General features: G+C 41.0%; 1 protein-coding gene across 1 annotated transcript in view; it reads right to left on the bottom strand.

Moving 5' to 3' along the window:
• Positions 1–16,665, bottom strand: part of RASA2 (RAS p21 protein activator 2) — a 45,476-nt gene extending 28,811 nt beyond the window's left edge. The window contains exons 1-5 of the mRNA XM_054282466.1: positions 16,605–16,665; positions 10,448–10,553; positions 5,193–5,296; positions 4,072–4,166; positions 33–109 (exon numbers count right to left, since the gene is read on the bottom strand). Of these exons, the coding sequence (XP_054138441.1) occupies positions 33–109; positions 4,072–4,166; positions 5,193–5,296; positions 10,448–10,553; positions 16,605–16,665 (443 nt within the window). The remainder of the gene's footprint in view (positions 1–32; positions 110–4,071; positions 4,167–5,192; positions 5,297–10,447; positions 10,554–16,604) is intronic.
• Positions 16,666–18,595: the final 1,930 nt, after the last annotated feature.

Here is an 18,595-nt window from a genome sequence, read left to right as displayed (position 1 = left end):
CCAAATATCAAAGGATTGATGTATTTCCTTACTGTACTACTAGTTGCTGGCACACAGATCCATTGTCTGTTATCAGTTCGTTCAGTTTTAATTCAAGATGAACTTTTCCCTGGAAAAAAACAGGAGAGAAACACAAGTAGTTTTAAAGCATTTATTTTAAAAGTAGGAATTAGAACAATAATATAGTTTACAGTTACAAGTTATTTAAGGTAATTCCGATATTACCACTTGAAGAAAATACCTCATCTAAAGCACATACCCTGCAAGTAGAGCATGCTGGATGCACTTGAACTTTGAGACAATGCTATAGACAAGCACTATCTCATCTGCAGACAGCACAAGAATCAGTCAAGCCTCTACAGATTTAACACACACAAGGATTTCTTCCACCATGAGCAATTATCAAGTGCAAGAGTCTCAGCTATTTTGTCCCAAGCATGGGATGAACCCTTGCAGAGATACGAATTTCCGACACTTCAGGAGAAAGTTCTAAAATGACCTTGGATTCTGAAGGCAGGTAGGTATGCCTAGAGAATTAGAATAGCATGCAATAGCCATAACCAGCAGGATTTAATATCCACAGTGAAATCCTGCCATCCCACCAGACTGAAGATAACTTAGAAATGTACTGCACATCCCAGGGCAGTTTTCAACTACCTCATGAAGACTGCTGATGTACTGAAGGAACAGTAAACACAACCAGAAGAGAGGAAAAGGTGGCAATAATTGCCAAACCCAGCTTCCTCCTTTTCTTTTCCTGATATGGCAGGATGTATTCAAGTAAAAGAATCCATAAATTATAGAACAGCATGGATTGATGTCAGAAACCATAAAGCACCAACCTACTGTACCCTCCCAATAAAAGGCTCCATAACTTTAAACCATCATATGCAAATTTTTTGGGATGATCAAAATTTATTACTTAAATCTTGCTCCTAAGAGCTACTGCCTGAACAACACCTGCTACTCCTTTGGGCGCCTGGCTGATCATGCTGGCTTTTACATCTAAGACAGGCACACACTGCCAGAGTCTTTCCTCTAACAATGCTCTCCTTGCTATTCTCAGACTTTGCCTATTTGCTAAATGGAACATCAGATGATACTGGTACGCTCACAATCAAAATTCTCAGGGAAGGGTTCTAGAAAGTGATTTGCAAGAGTGCCACAGGAAGCAAGTAATAATCTGAACTACAGCTTTGCCTTTCTGCTAAAATGGAAGTAAAACCCTTAGCTGACCTTGCACACATTTCTATAGCAGTTATGTTTTGACATAGAACTGCAATGTTGTTATTATAAATCCCCTGGGGCAAAGGCTGCGTTTCCCTCTGTTCGTCACAGGGGAGGAGAAATGAAGCTTCTTTTACAAGGCAGTTCCCAACCTAACTGCTTTGGGATGCCTGCCAGGTGTTTTGCAAACTGTTACTACAGGGACAGGAACACAGGTACATTAAGAAAGTATTTGTCAAGCAGAGAAACTCTATTACAAAAACAGATTTACAGGATAAAAACAGGATACCATGAAGCATGCCAACAGCCTTACAAGGCAAAGTTTTTGAATGACAAATGAAAAGACAACCATTATTAACATTTGTTTAAATAACTGACTTCACTTGTTTTAGAAAACAGATGCTGTGAATGGCCTAAACATCTTCCTTTTGCTTTTAAAACCAAAAGCCACAAATTGTGTTTTAACAGTAGGAGTAAAACAGCACGTTGCTGCTCCTGAGAACTACCAGTGGATGCAGTTTGCTCCCAGCTTAGTGCCAGGATGACTACAGCAACATGGCTCTAAGAAAATATTTCCCCAACATGCATGGAGAGTTTTAGAACATTTTTGTCATTTTGTTTGTTGAGAGCAGTGTGATGATTTCCTAAAGTTGCTGATCTGCAGATCTATATCAAAACTTATGACATAATATGCAACTGAGCTTTAAATGTGGCTGTACAGAAGGCTGGTTTATTTACTTAGTATCCTCACATTTGTATTTATTTTTCAGGAACTAGTGGAGAAAGGAAAAAGTTTCAAGAAAACAAGATTAATATAACATTGTGCACAGCAGCAAAACAAAGACCAGGTAATATCAAAACACAGAGCAGAGCAGCTGCTTTCTAGAAGTCTCCACCACTAAGGTTCCTGGTGTACAGGCTGCTAATTATACCAAAGTTAACCTGTGAAGAATAGATGTATATAAAAAGTACACTTTTCTTGAAAAAAAATGCAGATGTATGAAAATCCCAAAAATAATCCAACCAAGCAACTGCAAAGTGTCCTGTGCATAGTTATGGAACACAAAATACTTCTCTGCTATCCTATTGCCTTGCACACATCATAAATTTCGGAAAATACTCACATGGAGGGAACCAAAGGAACAAAAAATCAACTACGTGTATGGTGCCATGAGGAAAAGAAAACAACCTTTTTTCCCTCCAAACTGATTTACCTTTATAAATATTTCATCCACTTTTTCTGCACATGTACAATACAAAAGTCTGCTACTTTAAATCATGTCCAGCCAACCATCTTGGACATCTCAGAATATATTTCAGTACTGTATAGCACAACCAAACCAACAAGATTTCAGCCAAACGTGGCAGATGGGAGCTAGTCTCAGCTATGATCTAAAGACTTTTATGGAAAAATAAACCAGGACAGGAGAAACCTACCCAAATGCCTTGACTCAAGAAAAGATAAATATGAGGAGCAGACACCTAAGCAGAAAAGGTCATTTCTTAATGGAAGTGTCATGCAGGACAGTGCTTTGCATGGCACAGTCATAAAAAAGTAAGAGTTTACATTCTGCTGTGAGTCACAAAGCCAAAGAAAACCATAAACTTTTTTATTTCCAATATGTAAAAAATCACTAAATTCTATTAATGGAATATTCTAATTGAATTTTCACATACTCATGTAGTGGTATGGCAAAAATTAATACCTTTCTCAAAACATTTTTATGACAGAAAAAACATAGCAAGCATGACAATGTTTAAGTCAAAGTGGAAACTACCTTTCAGTTTGCATCTGGAAAGTGCTTTCTAGAATTTTCAGAGTGATTGCATGAAAGAATTCAAAGAAGACAATGTGTAGCTGGACTAGATGATCTCTAGGTCCCGTCCCAATGAACCATTCTATTCCATTTGATCATAACTGAAAGAGGACTGATTTTCAACAGAGAAGAGGAAGTGGTATTCAGATGTTTTGAAAATCTCTCTTCATGTAAAGCAACCACATGCCCTCCTATACCCAAGAGCTGCAGGCTAAACTTATGACACATAAATGAATCATCAGTGGAAATAATAGGAGAATTCTGTGCACATTCAGATCTTGTAAAAGCAGCCAGGATTCTCCCTACCCAAAGGGACTTTCAGGTTGCTAAAAAAATATAAACACTGTCAAGTCTAAGACTTGCCCTCAGGCAAATCTGGAAAAAACCCCTATTAAAATCTACTAGTATATCACAGCAAGAAGGCTAAGAGATTCTCAAGAATTCTTTTTTGTTCTTGAAACCAAAAAGAAAATTGCTACAACTTCCAGAGCCATCTCACTTTTACCTATTCCTAGAACAATCCTGTTTGAAGAACTGGAACCACAGGCTGAAATAGAACTGTGAAGTGCAAGTTGTTTGATACTGAATGAAGAAAGTGTTTCAGGATAAGACACATGAACACAGCATAAGTACATACAAGTTTTGAAGACTAATGATTTTACTGTCATAGAATTAGTCATTATTTTAGTTAACACCAAAAATTACTACAAAAAAGGTATTCAAGAGTTTTAGGATCCATTCATGTGCCTCAAGTACATGACCCCTCTCACAAGCACTCCAGACATGAAAATACTGTTAAGACGTTTCCAAACAGTTGCTTCATGTCTTCTGCCAGTTTTAGGCACCATGAGGCACAATACCAGCTCAGGTGTACAGTGCATTGTTCCCTAACCAAACTGAAGACACACCTGCCTCACAAGAAATACAGATGCTAAATCTTACCTCCTACAGCTCAATGGAACCTTCTACCATCATGTCCTTATCTGTACTTCATTTTCAAAATGTAAATGTGCAATTTAATAGTTACCTGAACCTCTGAATTAGAATCAACAGGTTGAAGCATAAACCAGTTCTCTTTTCCTGTGTAGTTGCATAAATCTTCTTTTTTGATTGACACCTTTCCTGAGGGAGGGTGGCAGGGGGGAGAGAAGCATAAATATTACCTTCATCTGAATAGAACAACTATTTAATTATGTTTGAAATTTGATTTTTTTTTTCTAAACTCTTTTAAGTTTCTCTTTAAATTGATGATGCTATATGAAGAACATAAAACAAGGAACGTTATGGGTAAGTAAAGCAGAAAATAGTTTGCATAAAGCCTGATGGCATTAATTATTATTTGTTATCCTGGATATTACCAATAGGAAGGTAAAATAAAGAACACACTTAAGGCTGGAAATAACATAATAGATTTGGGAGAAGAAAAACGGTGTTCAAGAATGCTTAAACAGGAAACTGAAGTAGATGCCTTTTACTCTTCTGATTGCTATTTGCAAAGCTGTTATTATATCAAATTATCTGACATCCTGGTGCAAATTATTTCCTTCCTCAATTCAAGTAAAGCAAAGGCTTGTTCCACAGCAGACTATTAGAGTTTTGTAGCAACTGTATCCAAAAAGCAGCTGCAATAAAGTCATTATGCAGTGGTGAAAGAAACAGAAATCTACCTCCTGTGATTTTTCACTTAAGCTACACAAGTTCCTGCCAAATGTTTTGTAAGTCACTAAGTTAAGGCTGCACTGACAAGGAAAAAAATTATCTATAAATGATTTTAAGAATTATTCCACAATTGTAATTATTTGCAGAATGATTCCACAATTTATTCTTTAAAGATCTATAAGTAGTGACAATTATTCAAATATTCCAATGAAGCAAAAGTGGAGAACAAAGAATTTCTAAAAATGTATTCAGACCACAATAAGACTATAAAATGTCCCACTAGCCTGAAAAACAAAAGGTATTTTAGTATAATAGAATGAAGCAAGTAACCAAAATCCTTATTTTCAAACTTTAAAGGAGTACTTAAGTGCACTATACAGAGCCTTGAAAGATGCTTCACCAAGAATTGTATCCTTAATCCTACAGATAATGCTACTAAAAATAACCAAGTGCTCTACAAGATGCAGACAGCACCTCACAGACACTTACCTATACGCAGGTCCTTTTGTAAAACACTTTTATCATAAATGTAGAAGGACAACCACTGGAATGTTCTTGGAATCTCAAAGTAAAACTCTTCTCCAAAATAAGGACTGAAAAGAAAGATTTGAAGTTAAAATAGAGAAACACTTTATGCAACTTATATAGAACATGAACATCCAAAAACTGCATTTTACAGCTGTCCCAGCCCGTGGCCCTCAGCACTAGATTGAGTTGTCATCAAAGATGCCCAAAACCATTTCAGTACAAGAACACACAATAACATGGCAATGTCTTCTGTTTGTTTAATCAAAGGTAAGAATCAGAGCACACAGAGAGTGGTGTCTCCTCTGCAATTTCAATTCTATTTTTCTGTCTTGAAATTATTCTAGCTGGTTCTCTAGACTTCCTGAGACATGCACAAGTATTGCTCCATTTTGATATTCAGTACATGATTAAACTACATTTAATCTTAATTTATTTTAAACTTATTGATTACTTAACTAACTGGCACTTGTTTAGCTCTAACTTCCATGTCAAAACTGCTGCTCTAAGATTCAGATCTGTAAGAAGTTATCACTAGAAATGGTAAGACAGAACAGTGAAACAGAGAAACATTAATCTCAAATACACACAATCTCCCTCACGCCAAAACGATCCCCACATTTCTCCATCTAAAGCAGTCCAATATCATGTCTGCAGTTCACCCTATTTAACTGCCACGTGCACAGCCCTCTACAGAAAAAGACTCTGGGTTCCTCTATGCTACACCTATTTCATACAATGTGTTGGTATCTTCCCTCCCAGAACTGGTACCCTCATTAAAGTTAAGGAGTGCTTATTGCTGTAATCAGAGCCAGCAGTCAGAAAATTGTATTTCAAGACTGAACAAAACCACAATGTTGTTTGTGCTACTGCAAGTGATGAATTCCAAAAGTCAAGCAGATCCACAGAAAAACCCTGCTATTCTAGAAATGGGCTCTGAAAATAGTTTCAGTTACAATGTATTAACATCACCAGGGAAAGATGTTCATGAAACTACTTTTATGCAGAAAAGTACTGTGATATGAGTTACACCAAATGTTGGGGTTTTTTGTTTCCCAGCAAAGTATCATTCTGAGCCTACTACTACAGTACTTTCTTAAACTAATAAAAATATGACAAATATGCTTAAGTTTGGAACAAGCAGTTCATGTTATTACCTACCCAAAGGCTACCAGGAAGAACAGGCCACCATTCCTACTTTCTTCCTTTCAAAATAATCACAGAAAAAGACCACCCCATGCTTAAGGACAATGGTTTATTAAATAAATTAAAAAGAGCTGATAACTAACTTGAAAAGTGGGAAAGAACACAGACAAAAGAATCTAGTATTTCTAATGTCTAGAATAGATTTTTAGAAACAAGAACTTTAAGGGCAGGAATTAATTATAAGGAATTCCATTAGTAAAATTGTTCTTTTTGTTAAAACACAGACCTTTTACCACAGGCTTCAAAGCAGACAAATCAGTATTAGCCTTTGCACTACACTGAGAAATAATTTAAGAATTCTCAGTTGAAAAAATTCAGCTGTGGTTTTTCAGCTCCCCTCCTTTTTTTTTTTGTAATTTCAAAGCCAACAAACTCTGCTTTGATTACAAGGGCTGGGTTCTTCTTGTCAGCACCACGACTGAAGGTTTAAACTCACGAGCATTACCTTCAGCAGCAGTGCAGCCCTGAAGAGCCTCAACTTCCTTATTACCATCACTGCTCATTTTAATTGTATTGACACAGTAAGTCAGACCAAAACCAAGGATGAAACAAAGGCTTATTTTAAACTTAGGTCAAGTCCATGGTCTGCTTCCCCTTGCAGCTATACAAATAAAAGTTGCAGCAGTGCAAACAAAGAGACACTCCAGCAGAAAGAGTGAACAGTGGGGGAATGAGCTGGCACTGGTGGGTGTCAGGGGAAACTCTGCTCCAGCTCAGCTTCAGACTGAGGGAACAGCAGGCTCCAGTGCACACCAACAAGTGCCAGGGCTTTAATATCTACTCTGGAAGGACCAATGGTACTCTATGCATCCAATTATAATTAGGCTGGGATGGAGACTATAAGCAGAGACCTCCAAAAATCTATTTAGCACCTTTACCTTGCACCTAAGAGAGCAAACTTTGCAGCTGCCCATATCCCCCAGTCCACAAAGGATGAACAGCCATTAACTCTATTATTATTATTTTGACCTCAACGCTACATTAAGTCTCAGATTCAGCAAGAAAGAACAAGCCAATAATAGGAGCACAAATAGAAGGTAATACATTATTTTACTCATGTTGATACATTTTTCATTATCTAAATTAACAGAGGTTGTTAGTTGTTGATTCATAAGCAAAGTAGGAGGCAGAGAGAGAAAATTTAAAGTAAAGAAATTTTTAGGTAGGTACAGAAGAGGTTAGCAGGGTACAACAGTTTACACCAATGAGGAATAATTAAAATGGAGAACTCGCTCATCCTGTTCCTCAGGGATTCAGTCAGTTTAGTACTTTCATTTGTGACTTTGATGCAAGAACTTTAAAGACTGTGATGGATACAAAATTAGAAGATAGCACTAATTCAAAGGACGACCAGACTGCCATACAGGAAGAACTGGATTACAGCAGTACAGAAGATTCAATTTCACTGGGTAACACACTCCTCTGCTCTTCCCTTCCTTGCTGCAGTAACCTGGCAGTTCTGTGAGGACACTGATCAATGCCCCAGCCTGTCAGTTAATAAAAGCAATGGCTACATCAACTAGGAAATTCATTTCTGCCATAACCTTGCACTACCACAAAGTTCAGTTGGGAAAAAAAGAAACTGAACTTAGTTTAAATTAAAAAAAAATTAAAAAAAAGACACATGCATACCACAATACCCCTTCCTCATATTTGACCACAGACATCTGAGGAGGCTCACAGATATTCTTTCAACTTTCTAAGGGAAAAAAAAGTATCTATCTTTCTTCAGAACCCACAGAAATCCCACACCATGTCAGGAAATATTTCTTAAGTCATTAGCCAAAATATCCCTCTTTCACTTCAGTATTATTTCATGCTTTTTTAACTTTGGAAAGTTTGTTTTACATCTGCACTCCAACAACTCTCCCAGTGCTGGTGAAAGGCCAAACCTATTTGTACATTTAAAGAATACACTTCTTAATAATTTTCAATCATGGCAGTCAAAACTAATTTTAATTCTAGTGATAATTACTTCCACAGACATTTAATTAGTTGATATGCACAGGACTAAAATTTGGATTAAAAATTGTATAAATTTGTAACCCATAATACAGTGACAAAAACAGACTGTGAATTGTGTGTGTAAGAAAAAGCAAGCAAATAATATGAAATTCAAAGCTGCATCTATGACTAAAATGATTCTGCACTACACCTCACTGAAAAGCAATTTATAAAGTTTTCAGGTTAATAAGAGATTGGAGCTTTCCTCTCCCGTCCCAGTACCTCTAGGTTAGTAGGGTTTCTAGTTTAACACAGCAATGAGAAACAAGATGTTGTCATTAAGTTTCTGGAATGAGAGTCAACCTTCCTAACTGCACACACTGAAGCAATCAAGTATAAGCACCCATCTGGTTGCTGGTAACAGGGGATGAGTTACTTTATTACATTTCACTGGTTTGTATGGAACCCTCTCCTAATTCCGAGAATGAAGGAGTCACCTATGCAGTCAATTGAGACAGAAAGGAAAAGAGCAATTCCAAACACCAGATTCTAACTTCTAATACAATGCTGTCATCACCTGAGAAGTTCTGTATTTGAGGCAGGTTATTTGAGACTCCTCTCTCCCCAACTGTTTTGTTAGAGTGAGATTTTTTACTTCCTCTCTAAAGTATTATTGACATGGCAATTAAATTTCAGCTAAAACTTAAATACTATTAAAATATTTTTGATGGATATAAGGTGTTTTACTTTATCAAATATTTTATTATGCAACTAATACTTCTTTCATTAGGTGATGAAAGTACATAAATCTAATAATTTTTAAATAGAACATAATAAAAATGTCTGCATATACATCAACTGTAACAGATCTTGTTTCTAAGCATAATAGTAACTTCTAGGATTTCCATTATTAACATCAAAATCAGAGAGCAAAGTCTTTCAGAGATGGGTTAGGGTCTTTTGCTCATGAAACTGTTGTCTATTTGAAGGAGAAATGCTAAGTTTCTGCTTTGTCAATACAGTCTCTTCAACATTTTTCTTTGAAGGACTACTCCATTGATTTTGTTTTGGTAATCAACTGCAGCCTGTTAAGATTCTGAAAATGTTATGGATCTAACTACAGCAGCTACAGATTACAAAATATTTGCTCCTGACTGTACAAATGTGACACTTGGTATTCATGCAGAAGCATAAGGAGGCTCTCAAATGATGTCCTGAAAAAATAAATTCCCTATTTAAGTTTGTTCATCTGAGCTATTCCTCACTTGTAAACACCTGGAGAGAGAGCTCAAAGAATAAACACTAACAACAAAACCACTGGAGAAAGGAATTAAGAAAACTTCCAGGAGTTTGAACAGACTATCTGGGTTTCAAAAGGAAGGCTTAACGTCACCTCCACATAACTGAAACTGTCACTCAGATATTCTGAACAATGAAGCTGCAGTGATGCTTTTTTGGGTCCTCTGTGAACTTCAGAGTTGTGAGACATGAAAGCCTCACACTGCTGCAGCTGTGCCATCCTGACTTTTTGTTTGAGTCTTTTTAAGGCTCTAAATCAGCAGCAGAACCTACAGCCCAGGGAAGCAAAGCAAGGAATCCTGTGTGGATCCTGTTACAGTTCCCAGAACAAGAACTACAGGAGAGGACAAGGCCTGTTAGGGGACACCCCACAGCACAGAAAACTCTCATGCATGGCAAAGTTCCGGTTCCTTCCTTCCAGAAACTGGTTTTACCAGATATACAGTAAGAGCAGAATTCCACCAATACACTTCAACTGCTTGTCAGAAGAAGGAAATAACATGGGGAGCATGTATCAAGTAGATTTCTTTCCCTAGAAAACAACCTAGCAAGAAAAAGAATGTAATTGTGAAATATATTCTTGCATATTTCATTTAAAAGCTCACAAGACTCAATTTTGACTTCTTGCAACACTCATGATTTACACATTGCTGTAACATCTGAGTAGCCACCACAAGTCAGTTCTCATTTTAAAGTAGTACAAGCAAAAGCCATCCACACTGGTATTGGGCAGTCTTGCTTATTCATATCCATTTAAAAACTGAGCTTACCTTAAAGATTTTTCAACTACCTGTGTACGAAAAACTTCTTCTTGGTCCAAGTTTATGGTACAGAAAAAGTCTCTCATTTTGTTGGGTACTAGGTGTTTGGCATCATCTGTAAATAAAAAAAAAATTACTGTAAATATTGCAGGGAAAAAACGTACAAAATATTAGGTACAAGAATGTCACAGCTTTAGTGTGTTCAAAAAATTTACTTTTCCATTCAGCATGCATTTTGATATCCATTTTCAATTCATAAGCTTCAGGAGGGCAGAGAAGTTGCTACATCCAGCTTCCCATGGAATGAGAGTCGACAGGAAGAGACACACTCTGACTCATGAACACCTCTTCTTGCAGCACCTGCACTTTCCCTTGAAAGGTCTCATCTCTGGCTTGACCCTGCACAACTCGCTAAATCCGCGACACGCGCAGCCTGAGGTCATACGGCATTAGGTCATTACACCAGGCATGATCTGCCTCAGCTATTGCTCACTTGGTGTTTTCTCTGCAAATACTTTGGCTAAAGGAAGCTGATTAATAAGAACTTGCCCATCAAATCTTTATTTCATTTTCCACGATGAACAGAAGATTGTGAGTTGGCTGAGCCTTTGAAAATATATCTCTCGTGAGTACTGTTCACTTTTTCCTAACTAGTAGAAGGGGGAAATAATCACCTCCTAATTCAATGTAACATGGAAAAGAATAAAAGGAAGTTTCTAACAAGAAGGAAAGATTGGCAGCACAAGAATACAAAGATTTGCTGGGTACTGAATCTAGGTCACTACAATTACATGCTGGACGTAAGGCAGATCTGTTAGGAAATGGTTTCCTCTAAACAATCACAGCTAAAACCAGTTGAAGTTGCTCTTCCAAAATCCAAATTCTACAGACACCTATGTTAATTTACAGCAACACCATTCTCTAGATTAAACACAGACTTTCTGCCCAGATGTCTCCTCCCCCCCGAATGTCTGAAGACAACACACAGACCCTTTACACCTTTACAAGCTTTTCTGACACTCTCTCCCATGAGAGGCTCCTAAACAAAGCAGGTAATCTGCCCCTTTTCCACTTGGTTGTCCAAACCACAGGCAACCAGAATTGCATTAGGATCTCTCACATCCTTGCCTGCTGCTGGAAATACCTCTCCTGATGGCATGTGGAATCAACTTTATCTAAACATTATCTATTTATATAAGATATTAAAAATAGAATGAAAAGTACATCTAAGTATTAAGTTTTAATTACTTTTATGTCTGAATAGCATAAGACCTTTCAGAAAGCACAGAATGAAACTAGATTTGAAATGTCATACATGTTTATTTTTTAAAAATGCAGATATGAAGCACAGTGAGTAAGCTTTATTCTCTATGCTGGCAAGATGTGAAATCAAAGTTCTGCTTTCTCTCTCCTCCACACTCTTTTTGTGTTAGATGGTTAATTTAGGGTAACCTATTACAGCCTTGGAGGTTAAGTGAGTAATGCCCAGCACTGGAAGGGCTGCTCTGTCTCTGAGCAGAGAATGTGACAGTTTAACAGGAACACAGACTGAACTTCAATCATGGCATTTTCCAGGTCAGGGATATGCACACTGATGGAAAGCATGAACAGACACTTAAGGAACTTCCACAGTTGAAACCTGTGCTCTCAGAAGCATGAACAAGCTTTTCCTCAGCTTGGCTGCAGGAGAGGAGGAAGTATACACATTATTTTTAAACACCACACTTCATGATGACAGATTAAGAGACGTGAACAAAACCTGGTTTTAATGGCTTTAGACTCCGAAAAAGGGCTCAACTCCAAGTCACCTTTAAGTGAGATATTGCAGGAGAATCAAGGAAAGCATCAGATTATCACTGCCTTAACTTTTTTAAAGATGAGGTAATTTAATAAAACATATGACACGTAAAAATCAATTCATCAATCTGGATGTAATCCCTGGAGAGCTCCTGATACCAGAAGTTTGTAATTAATAAACATGAACTGAGTGTGTCAGCTGTTCCTGAGAACAGCTTTATGTTTTAGTTAATACTTGGCATGATCCTATTTTCCCAAAAAATAGTTAAAATACAACATTAATCATCACTGCAAAGGCACAGTACAGTGGACTTTGAAAGGAAATTACAGTTATTATAGTTTCGTATTTTCTTAAAAGGAATAGAAATGAAATATTTCTGAATAATTCACTATTTCTTTGTATACTATAGTACAGCTTTTCAGTTTTAAGAGACTGTCCACCCAGAGGAACACACAAAACACAAGTTTTGATTTCAGTTGGTTAGAGCATGGTGCTAATAACACCATGGGTTCCATCCCCATATGAGCCATTCACTTAAGAGCTGAAATTGAGGATTTGTAGGTAGGGTATCTTTCAACTCAGAATATTCTGTGATCTAATTTTCTAACCAGTTAAAAACCTTTATTTTGTAGCCCAAGTGTCTGGTTTTAAAGAACAGACAAACTTTTGGGAGGAAGAGGATCCTCAATCCTGAGTTAAAAATAACCTCAGAGCACTTGTCAGGTAAAATACAGAGCATGAGATCTCACATTGTTTATAACACCTCTTAGTGTCTGTGAGAGACATTTCACCCATACAGTGACCCAACTCTTCCAAGAAGATTATTTCCTTAAAAATAAAATAAAAAAAAAGCTCAAGTCTTCAATTACACTACATCTTCCTTTTCCTGAGAAACCTAAGGCTATAATGGTTGCATAAAAATCAAGTATTAACAACATCAGATATCTGCTTGAATGTTTACATTTTCTGTACATATATGTAATATCCTCTGTCAAGTAAAAGTCTGAAATTAGTGTCCATCTTCAAAATTTCTATGCTCTGGGTCCCTGCCAGAGCACATTTATGCACACAAACTCTGAAGTATTTGCTTCACAGGACTAAAGATATTATAGAGCAACAATAAATTCCACTCTAGGAATGCAGCACAATCCAAGATAAGCACACACTGTTAAAAACATGGAGCAAGTTTGAAAAAGAATGCATCCTGAATTTTGTCAGACGAGCTCTAGGAGACAAGAGTTACATTTTCCCAAGTGGTTCACTAATGCAGGTCTCAGTAAACACTCCAAAAATCAAGGCAGCTACAATCACTTACAGTATTTCCGTATGGCATCAAATGAAAACAGAAGCACAGCCTGAAACACTACACTACAAGATATGCCTAAAGCTACTTGACACCACACACCTTTGTAAAGCATTTTTGTCATTACTGTGGCACATAAAATAGAGCCATCAATACAAAAGCATTGCCAAAAGGGAAAGACAGCTTTTACTGGATTTTTGGTGAAAATCTGCTTAAGAGTAATACTACACTTTCCAAAAATATTACAGGGTGTTCAACAGGCAAGACCAGTTCACCTCACTTGAAAACTGGAGGCAGAAGGCTGGTTGCAAACACTGACAGCCCACAAAAACAGGGTATCAGGGACTGCAAACATGTCCTTACTCAGGTTCTTCACTGCTGGGTATGCAATGGCTGCTTAAGCCACCTTTAAGAACATGTCTCAATTCTAAATCTGGTGCAATGATTTGTATAACATGGCTAAATTTAGATTTTGCCACCAATTTATGCGTTGCAAAACACAGTATAAATAACAACTTTCTGCAGATGGTGTTTTCTATACATGCAGAATTACACAGAACTGACATTACCTCATTAAAACTAACATGCTCTCTCATGCAACACACATAAAATTAGCAAGTGTCAAATTTTAATTGCCAGCAAAGCTTGGGCACCAAAAATGCTTCTCCTTGTAAGAAACATGCTATAAGGAATTCCTTCAGACTATGAACATCAGCTTTCCAAAGTGAGGTCTGCTATTGTTAATCCCTCCAGATCAAGGAGGATTACATTATTACATTTGTTTATTATTCTCCATTCAGAGGGTTTTCCCCTACAAAACAGTATTAAAATACTAGTAAGAAGTGAAAATAACCCAGTATTTGTGATGTGAGAAAGCCAAAAGAGCATCCAGGAGAGGGTTCCCAAGCTTCCACAGCATATTTAACTCATTGAGTTTTTAAACTTAGAAGAAGTGGGTAGGTTTACAAAGTGATTTTCACACTGTTTCAAGACATGTCTTTTATTGCAGCTGTTACTTCCACTCATTTTTCAAAGGGGTTCTTACAGGTCCATCTTTAGCAATGAACTTTTCATGTATTTCTCAGGAAGAAGGTCACATTCCTCTGTTTACTGACACTTTTGTCAGTTAACTGAACATCCAAAGTTATGATACAACCACAGGCTCAATCCATAAATGGGAAATAAAGTCTGGTTTCAACATAAATCTCCAGACATTTTGTCTTGTTTTTTAATGTCTAGTGGAAAACTTTCATCAATGTCCCAAAATTTAAAACTCACTGAATGTTGCGTAGTCCAGTGTTAACAAAATGTTACAATAAAAGATAGGAAACAGAAAAGTATCAAAAAATAAGCCAGCTTCAATAATCTTTAGCAACCAACTTCTTATGTACTCCTAGGAAGCAGGTCAGAGTCCTTCTTCCCAGGGAGTACTATGACCTGCTTCCTAGGGAATACATAAAACTTTGGTTGCTAGAGATTACTGAAGACAGATTAAGGAAGGTGGGGCTGCTCAGCCTGGAGAAGGTCGTGCGAAGACCTCACAGCAACCTTCCAATATCTCAGGGGGAAGCCAGAGACTCTTCATCAGGAACTGCAGTGACAGAATGAGGAGTTCCCATTGTTTCCATTGGAACAAACTGAAAAAAAGGAAACTTAGGCTAAATATATGGAAGAAATTCTTTACTCTGAGGGTGGTGAGGCAGTAGCATAGGTTGCTCAGACAAGCTGTGGATGCCACATCCCTGGAAGTGTTCAAGGCCAGGCTGGATGGAGCCCTGAGATGGAGTAGCAGAAGGTGCTCCTGCCCATGGCAGCAGCATTGCAATGAGACCACATTTAAGGTCCTTTCCAAAGAAAACCATTTAATAACCCTATGATTCTATGAACTCATGCATTAACCCCAACACTAGCAGTATGCTTTTTTAAAGGCTAGCTGGCCTGTATTATTTCTGTGCTAATTGCTAACAGCAGCAGATCCCAGTGTGTGTTCAGCCTTGCCTCCCTAACCACGTCCTATTGCTCACACCTCGGACTGAGAGCACCTCCAGCTCCACTCCCGGCCATCTCCTGTTTTCATGACCCAGTCTTCTATTTACTGAAGACACAGCAAATACATCTAGGCTGCATGACGATATTTAAGTAAACACGACTCCACTCCTCCACCAAACCTAATCCTTCAACATGTTTTCACAACCGGTTCTCAGCCCCAGCGCCGGGCCCGAGTCAACTTGTTTCGCTTCATTCTCAAAAAGTCGATGGGCTGCGTGAGAAAGGAAACAAGCGGGCCGCGTCCGAGAGCAATGAATGTACTCGGTACCCTCAGGAAGCCGCCGCACATCCTGTTTCTCCCGCTCGCTTTGAAGTGCTCCCCAGCCGCACCGCATTATCTGTGCGCCTCCCCGAGCCCTCCTCCCGGCCCGGCCGACGGCTTCCCACGTTACCGAGGCTATCGGTACCGGCAGTCAGCACTTCCCAGGCACCAAAATAAGGCCACCGGCCCCTCTCTCCGCCTCCTCCCGCTCGCACACACGCTGCACAGAGGCACGGGAGGGCTGGTGACCGCTTCCAGAACAGCCCTTCACCACCAACTTCCTGCACATCGCTAATTTCGCAATTTCAGCCTGACAAACAGACTCTCATGCCCGAGGTCCGGGCGGGAGGGGGCATTTCTGGTCGCCCGCTGACTCCAGGGATCCCTCGGAGCCACCGATGCTTCCCTGGCACTCGGGCCTCCCCCGGCCCCGCCGCGTCCGTGAATCCATCCGTCCACCCATCCGCTCACCCCCCATCCCGCCCCGGGGCGCGCAGACCCCGGCCCGGCCCGCACGTGTCGCCGCTGCCGCCACAAAGCCCCTCCGCGGGGCCCGACCCGCACCCGGCCCGCGGCGGTCGCGGCCCCTCCGCGCCCTCCCGCTCCCGCCCCCGCCCCGCCGCCTCCAGGGCCGCCGCGCCAGTGCCCGCCCGTCTGGCCGCGGGGAGGGAGCGGCAGCAGCGGGGCCGGGTCGGGAGCGACACCTGAGCGCAGCGGCCCCGGGCGCTCGGCCCCACCGCGGCGCCGCACTTACAGATCTTCCCCCGCAGGTTCTGCAGCACCCGCACCTCGTCGCTGCCGTCTCCCGCCGCCATCGCGCCAGCGCCGCCGCCGCCTGCGCAGTGCAGCGCCGCGGGGGAAGCGAGGGAGGGAGGGAAGGAGGGAAGGAGAGGAGCGGCCCGGCCCGGCCCCGCCGCCCGCCCCGCCCCCGCCGCCCGCGGGCACCGCCAGCCCGGGCGGGCGGGGGGCGCGGCTCCTGCGCCAGATCGTCTTTTCCCGCTGCGCTGTGAGGGGGCCCCGCCTGGGGTCCGCCACCCCGCGTTCCTGCTGGCCTGGGGCTGCGGTGTGCTGGGCGCTGGGGGGCTCGGCCGGGTCCGGGGCTGGCCCTGACCGCGCCTTCCCCTGCTCTATAGTCAGGAAGACAGGACATAGCCTTAAGCTGCACCAGGGGAGGTTTATGTTAGACATTAGGATGAAGTTCTTCACAGAAAGGGTGATTAGACAGTGGAATGGGCTGCCAAGGGAGGTGGTAGAGTCACTGTCCCTGGAGGTATTTAAAAAAAGACTGGATGTGGCACTGAGGGCCAGGGTCTGGTTGACGAGGTGGTGTTGGGTCATAGGTCGGATTAGATGATCTCAGAGGTCTTTTCCAACCTAATCTGTTCTGTGGTTCTGTGCCTCCCACCGGGGCAGAGGGCTCGGCAGCCCGGCATGTTGAACGCTGTGTTCTCTATGCCGAGGTTGGTCACATTAAATGGCAGGTGGTCACATCAAATGGAACGAGTGGCAGGTCCGGCCATTTTGGTCTGCGGCGTGCCAAGCGTCTGTCCCTATGCAAAGCACGGCACGGGCACCATTGGATCTCCTCTGCTGTCGCTGTTCACGTTCAGCTGTCGGCCGTGTGAGGAATGCCATGAAACAAGTAGAAAATGGCTCGGCTGCCAGCACTGCCCCAGGAGCAGATGTAGCTGCCTGCGGAATGCCACAGGCAATGCTTCCCTCAGGGGTCACACAGTGCTCAGAGGTGTTTGCAGGCTGCAGCAGCTCGCCTTCCTCAAGAAATAAAGGGCCTTGGCATCATGTTTTCTACCATGGGTTCTTGAAGACACCAATCCTAATGTGAAACTCTGGGATCTGGCTTATGCCCAGACTTTACCCCGGTCCTGCATTGATGCTGGGTGTCTACATTGGGCCCTCACAATCCATCCAGCCATCGGCTGCAGGTGACATGGCCGCTTCGGTGTCACTCTGGGTCAAATTGAGGGTACATCTGAGTGTAGACAGAGTCTGGTGAAAGCCTTTTGTGACTGACATGTCCTAAAATACAGGTAGTTCAGCTGGCTAAAGCTGTTTCAGGAAGCAGTATAGGACATGGATTCTTCACTCTACACAGAAAGGCCTTCTTCAGTCTGTCCTCCTGTTAAAAGGCCAGCATCTGTCATTGTCTCTAACCGAAGTCCCCTGCTGTGGTGCTCTGGCCATTTTTTACTTTTCCTCACAAATCTTGCTGTTGTCACTATGACATGGTATGGAGCCGTATAATGTGTCATTTCTTGATGGCTTTTCCTGCATCCAACTTCTCCCCCACTGCTTCTTCAGCAGTGGTGACATTCCTTCCTCACCCCCACACTCTACATTGTGGCTGAGGAAGGACAAATGTGTATTTCAAGGCAAGCAGAGCAGTGGTGGGGAATAAACTGCTTCATCACACCAGTAACAGGTGGATTTGTGTGAATGCAAAACCTAAACCTGACAAAGACATGAGTTTGCATAAGCTGAATTTTAACCTGTTGGAAATGAGAGGTTCCTCTACAGTAGAAATTGAGGATTTGATTATCTGCAGTTGGCTGTCTAGGCTGCCTGCCCTGTCTGGCTGGTGGCTGGTGAACTGAGGCTCACCTGGGCAGAGTCAGAGCTTTGATCTGGAAAAGCAGCAGGGCAGCACCCTGTGAATGGAGATGTGTGCTTGAACTGTGCATTGCCACACTTTGGGAGGCAGAGTGACTCTACCGCCTCCATATTCTC

Source organism: Melozone crissalis, unplaced genomic scaffold (assembly GCF_028551555.1).
Source record: "Melozone crissalis strain CALT ecotype California unplaced genomic scaffold, PUWL_Pcris_2 ptg000034l_1, whole genome shotgun sequence".
Taxonomy (NCBI): Eukaryota; Metazoa; Chordata; class Aves; order Passeriformes; family Passerellidae; genus Melozone; species Melozone crissalis.
Note: the sequence above shows the minus strand (reverse complement) of the source record. Positions and strands in the feature narration are given on the sequence as shown.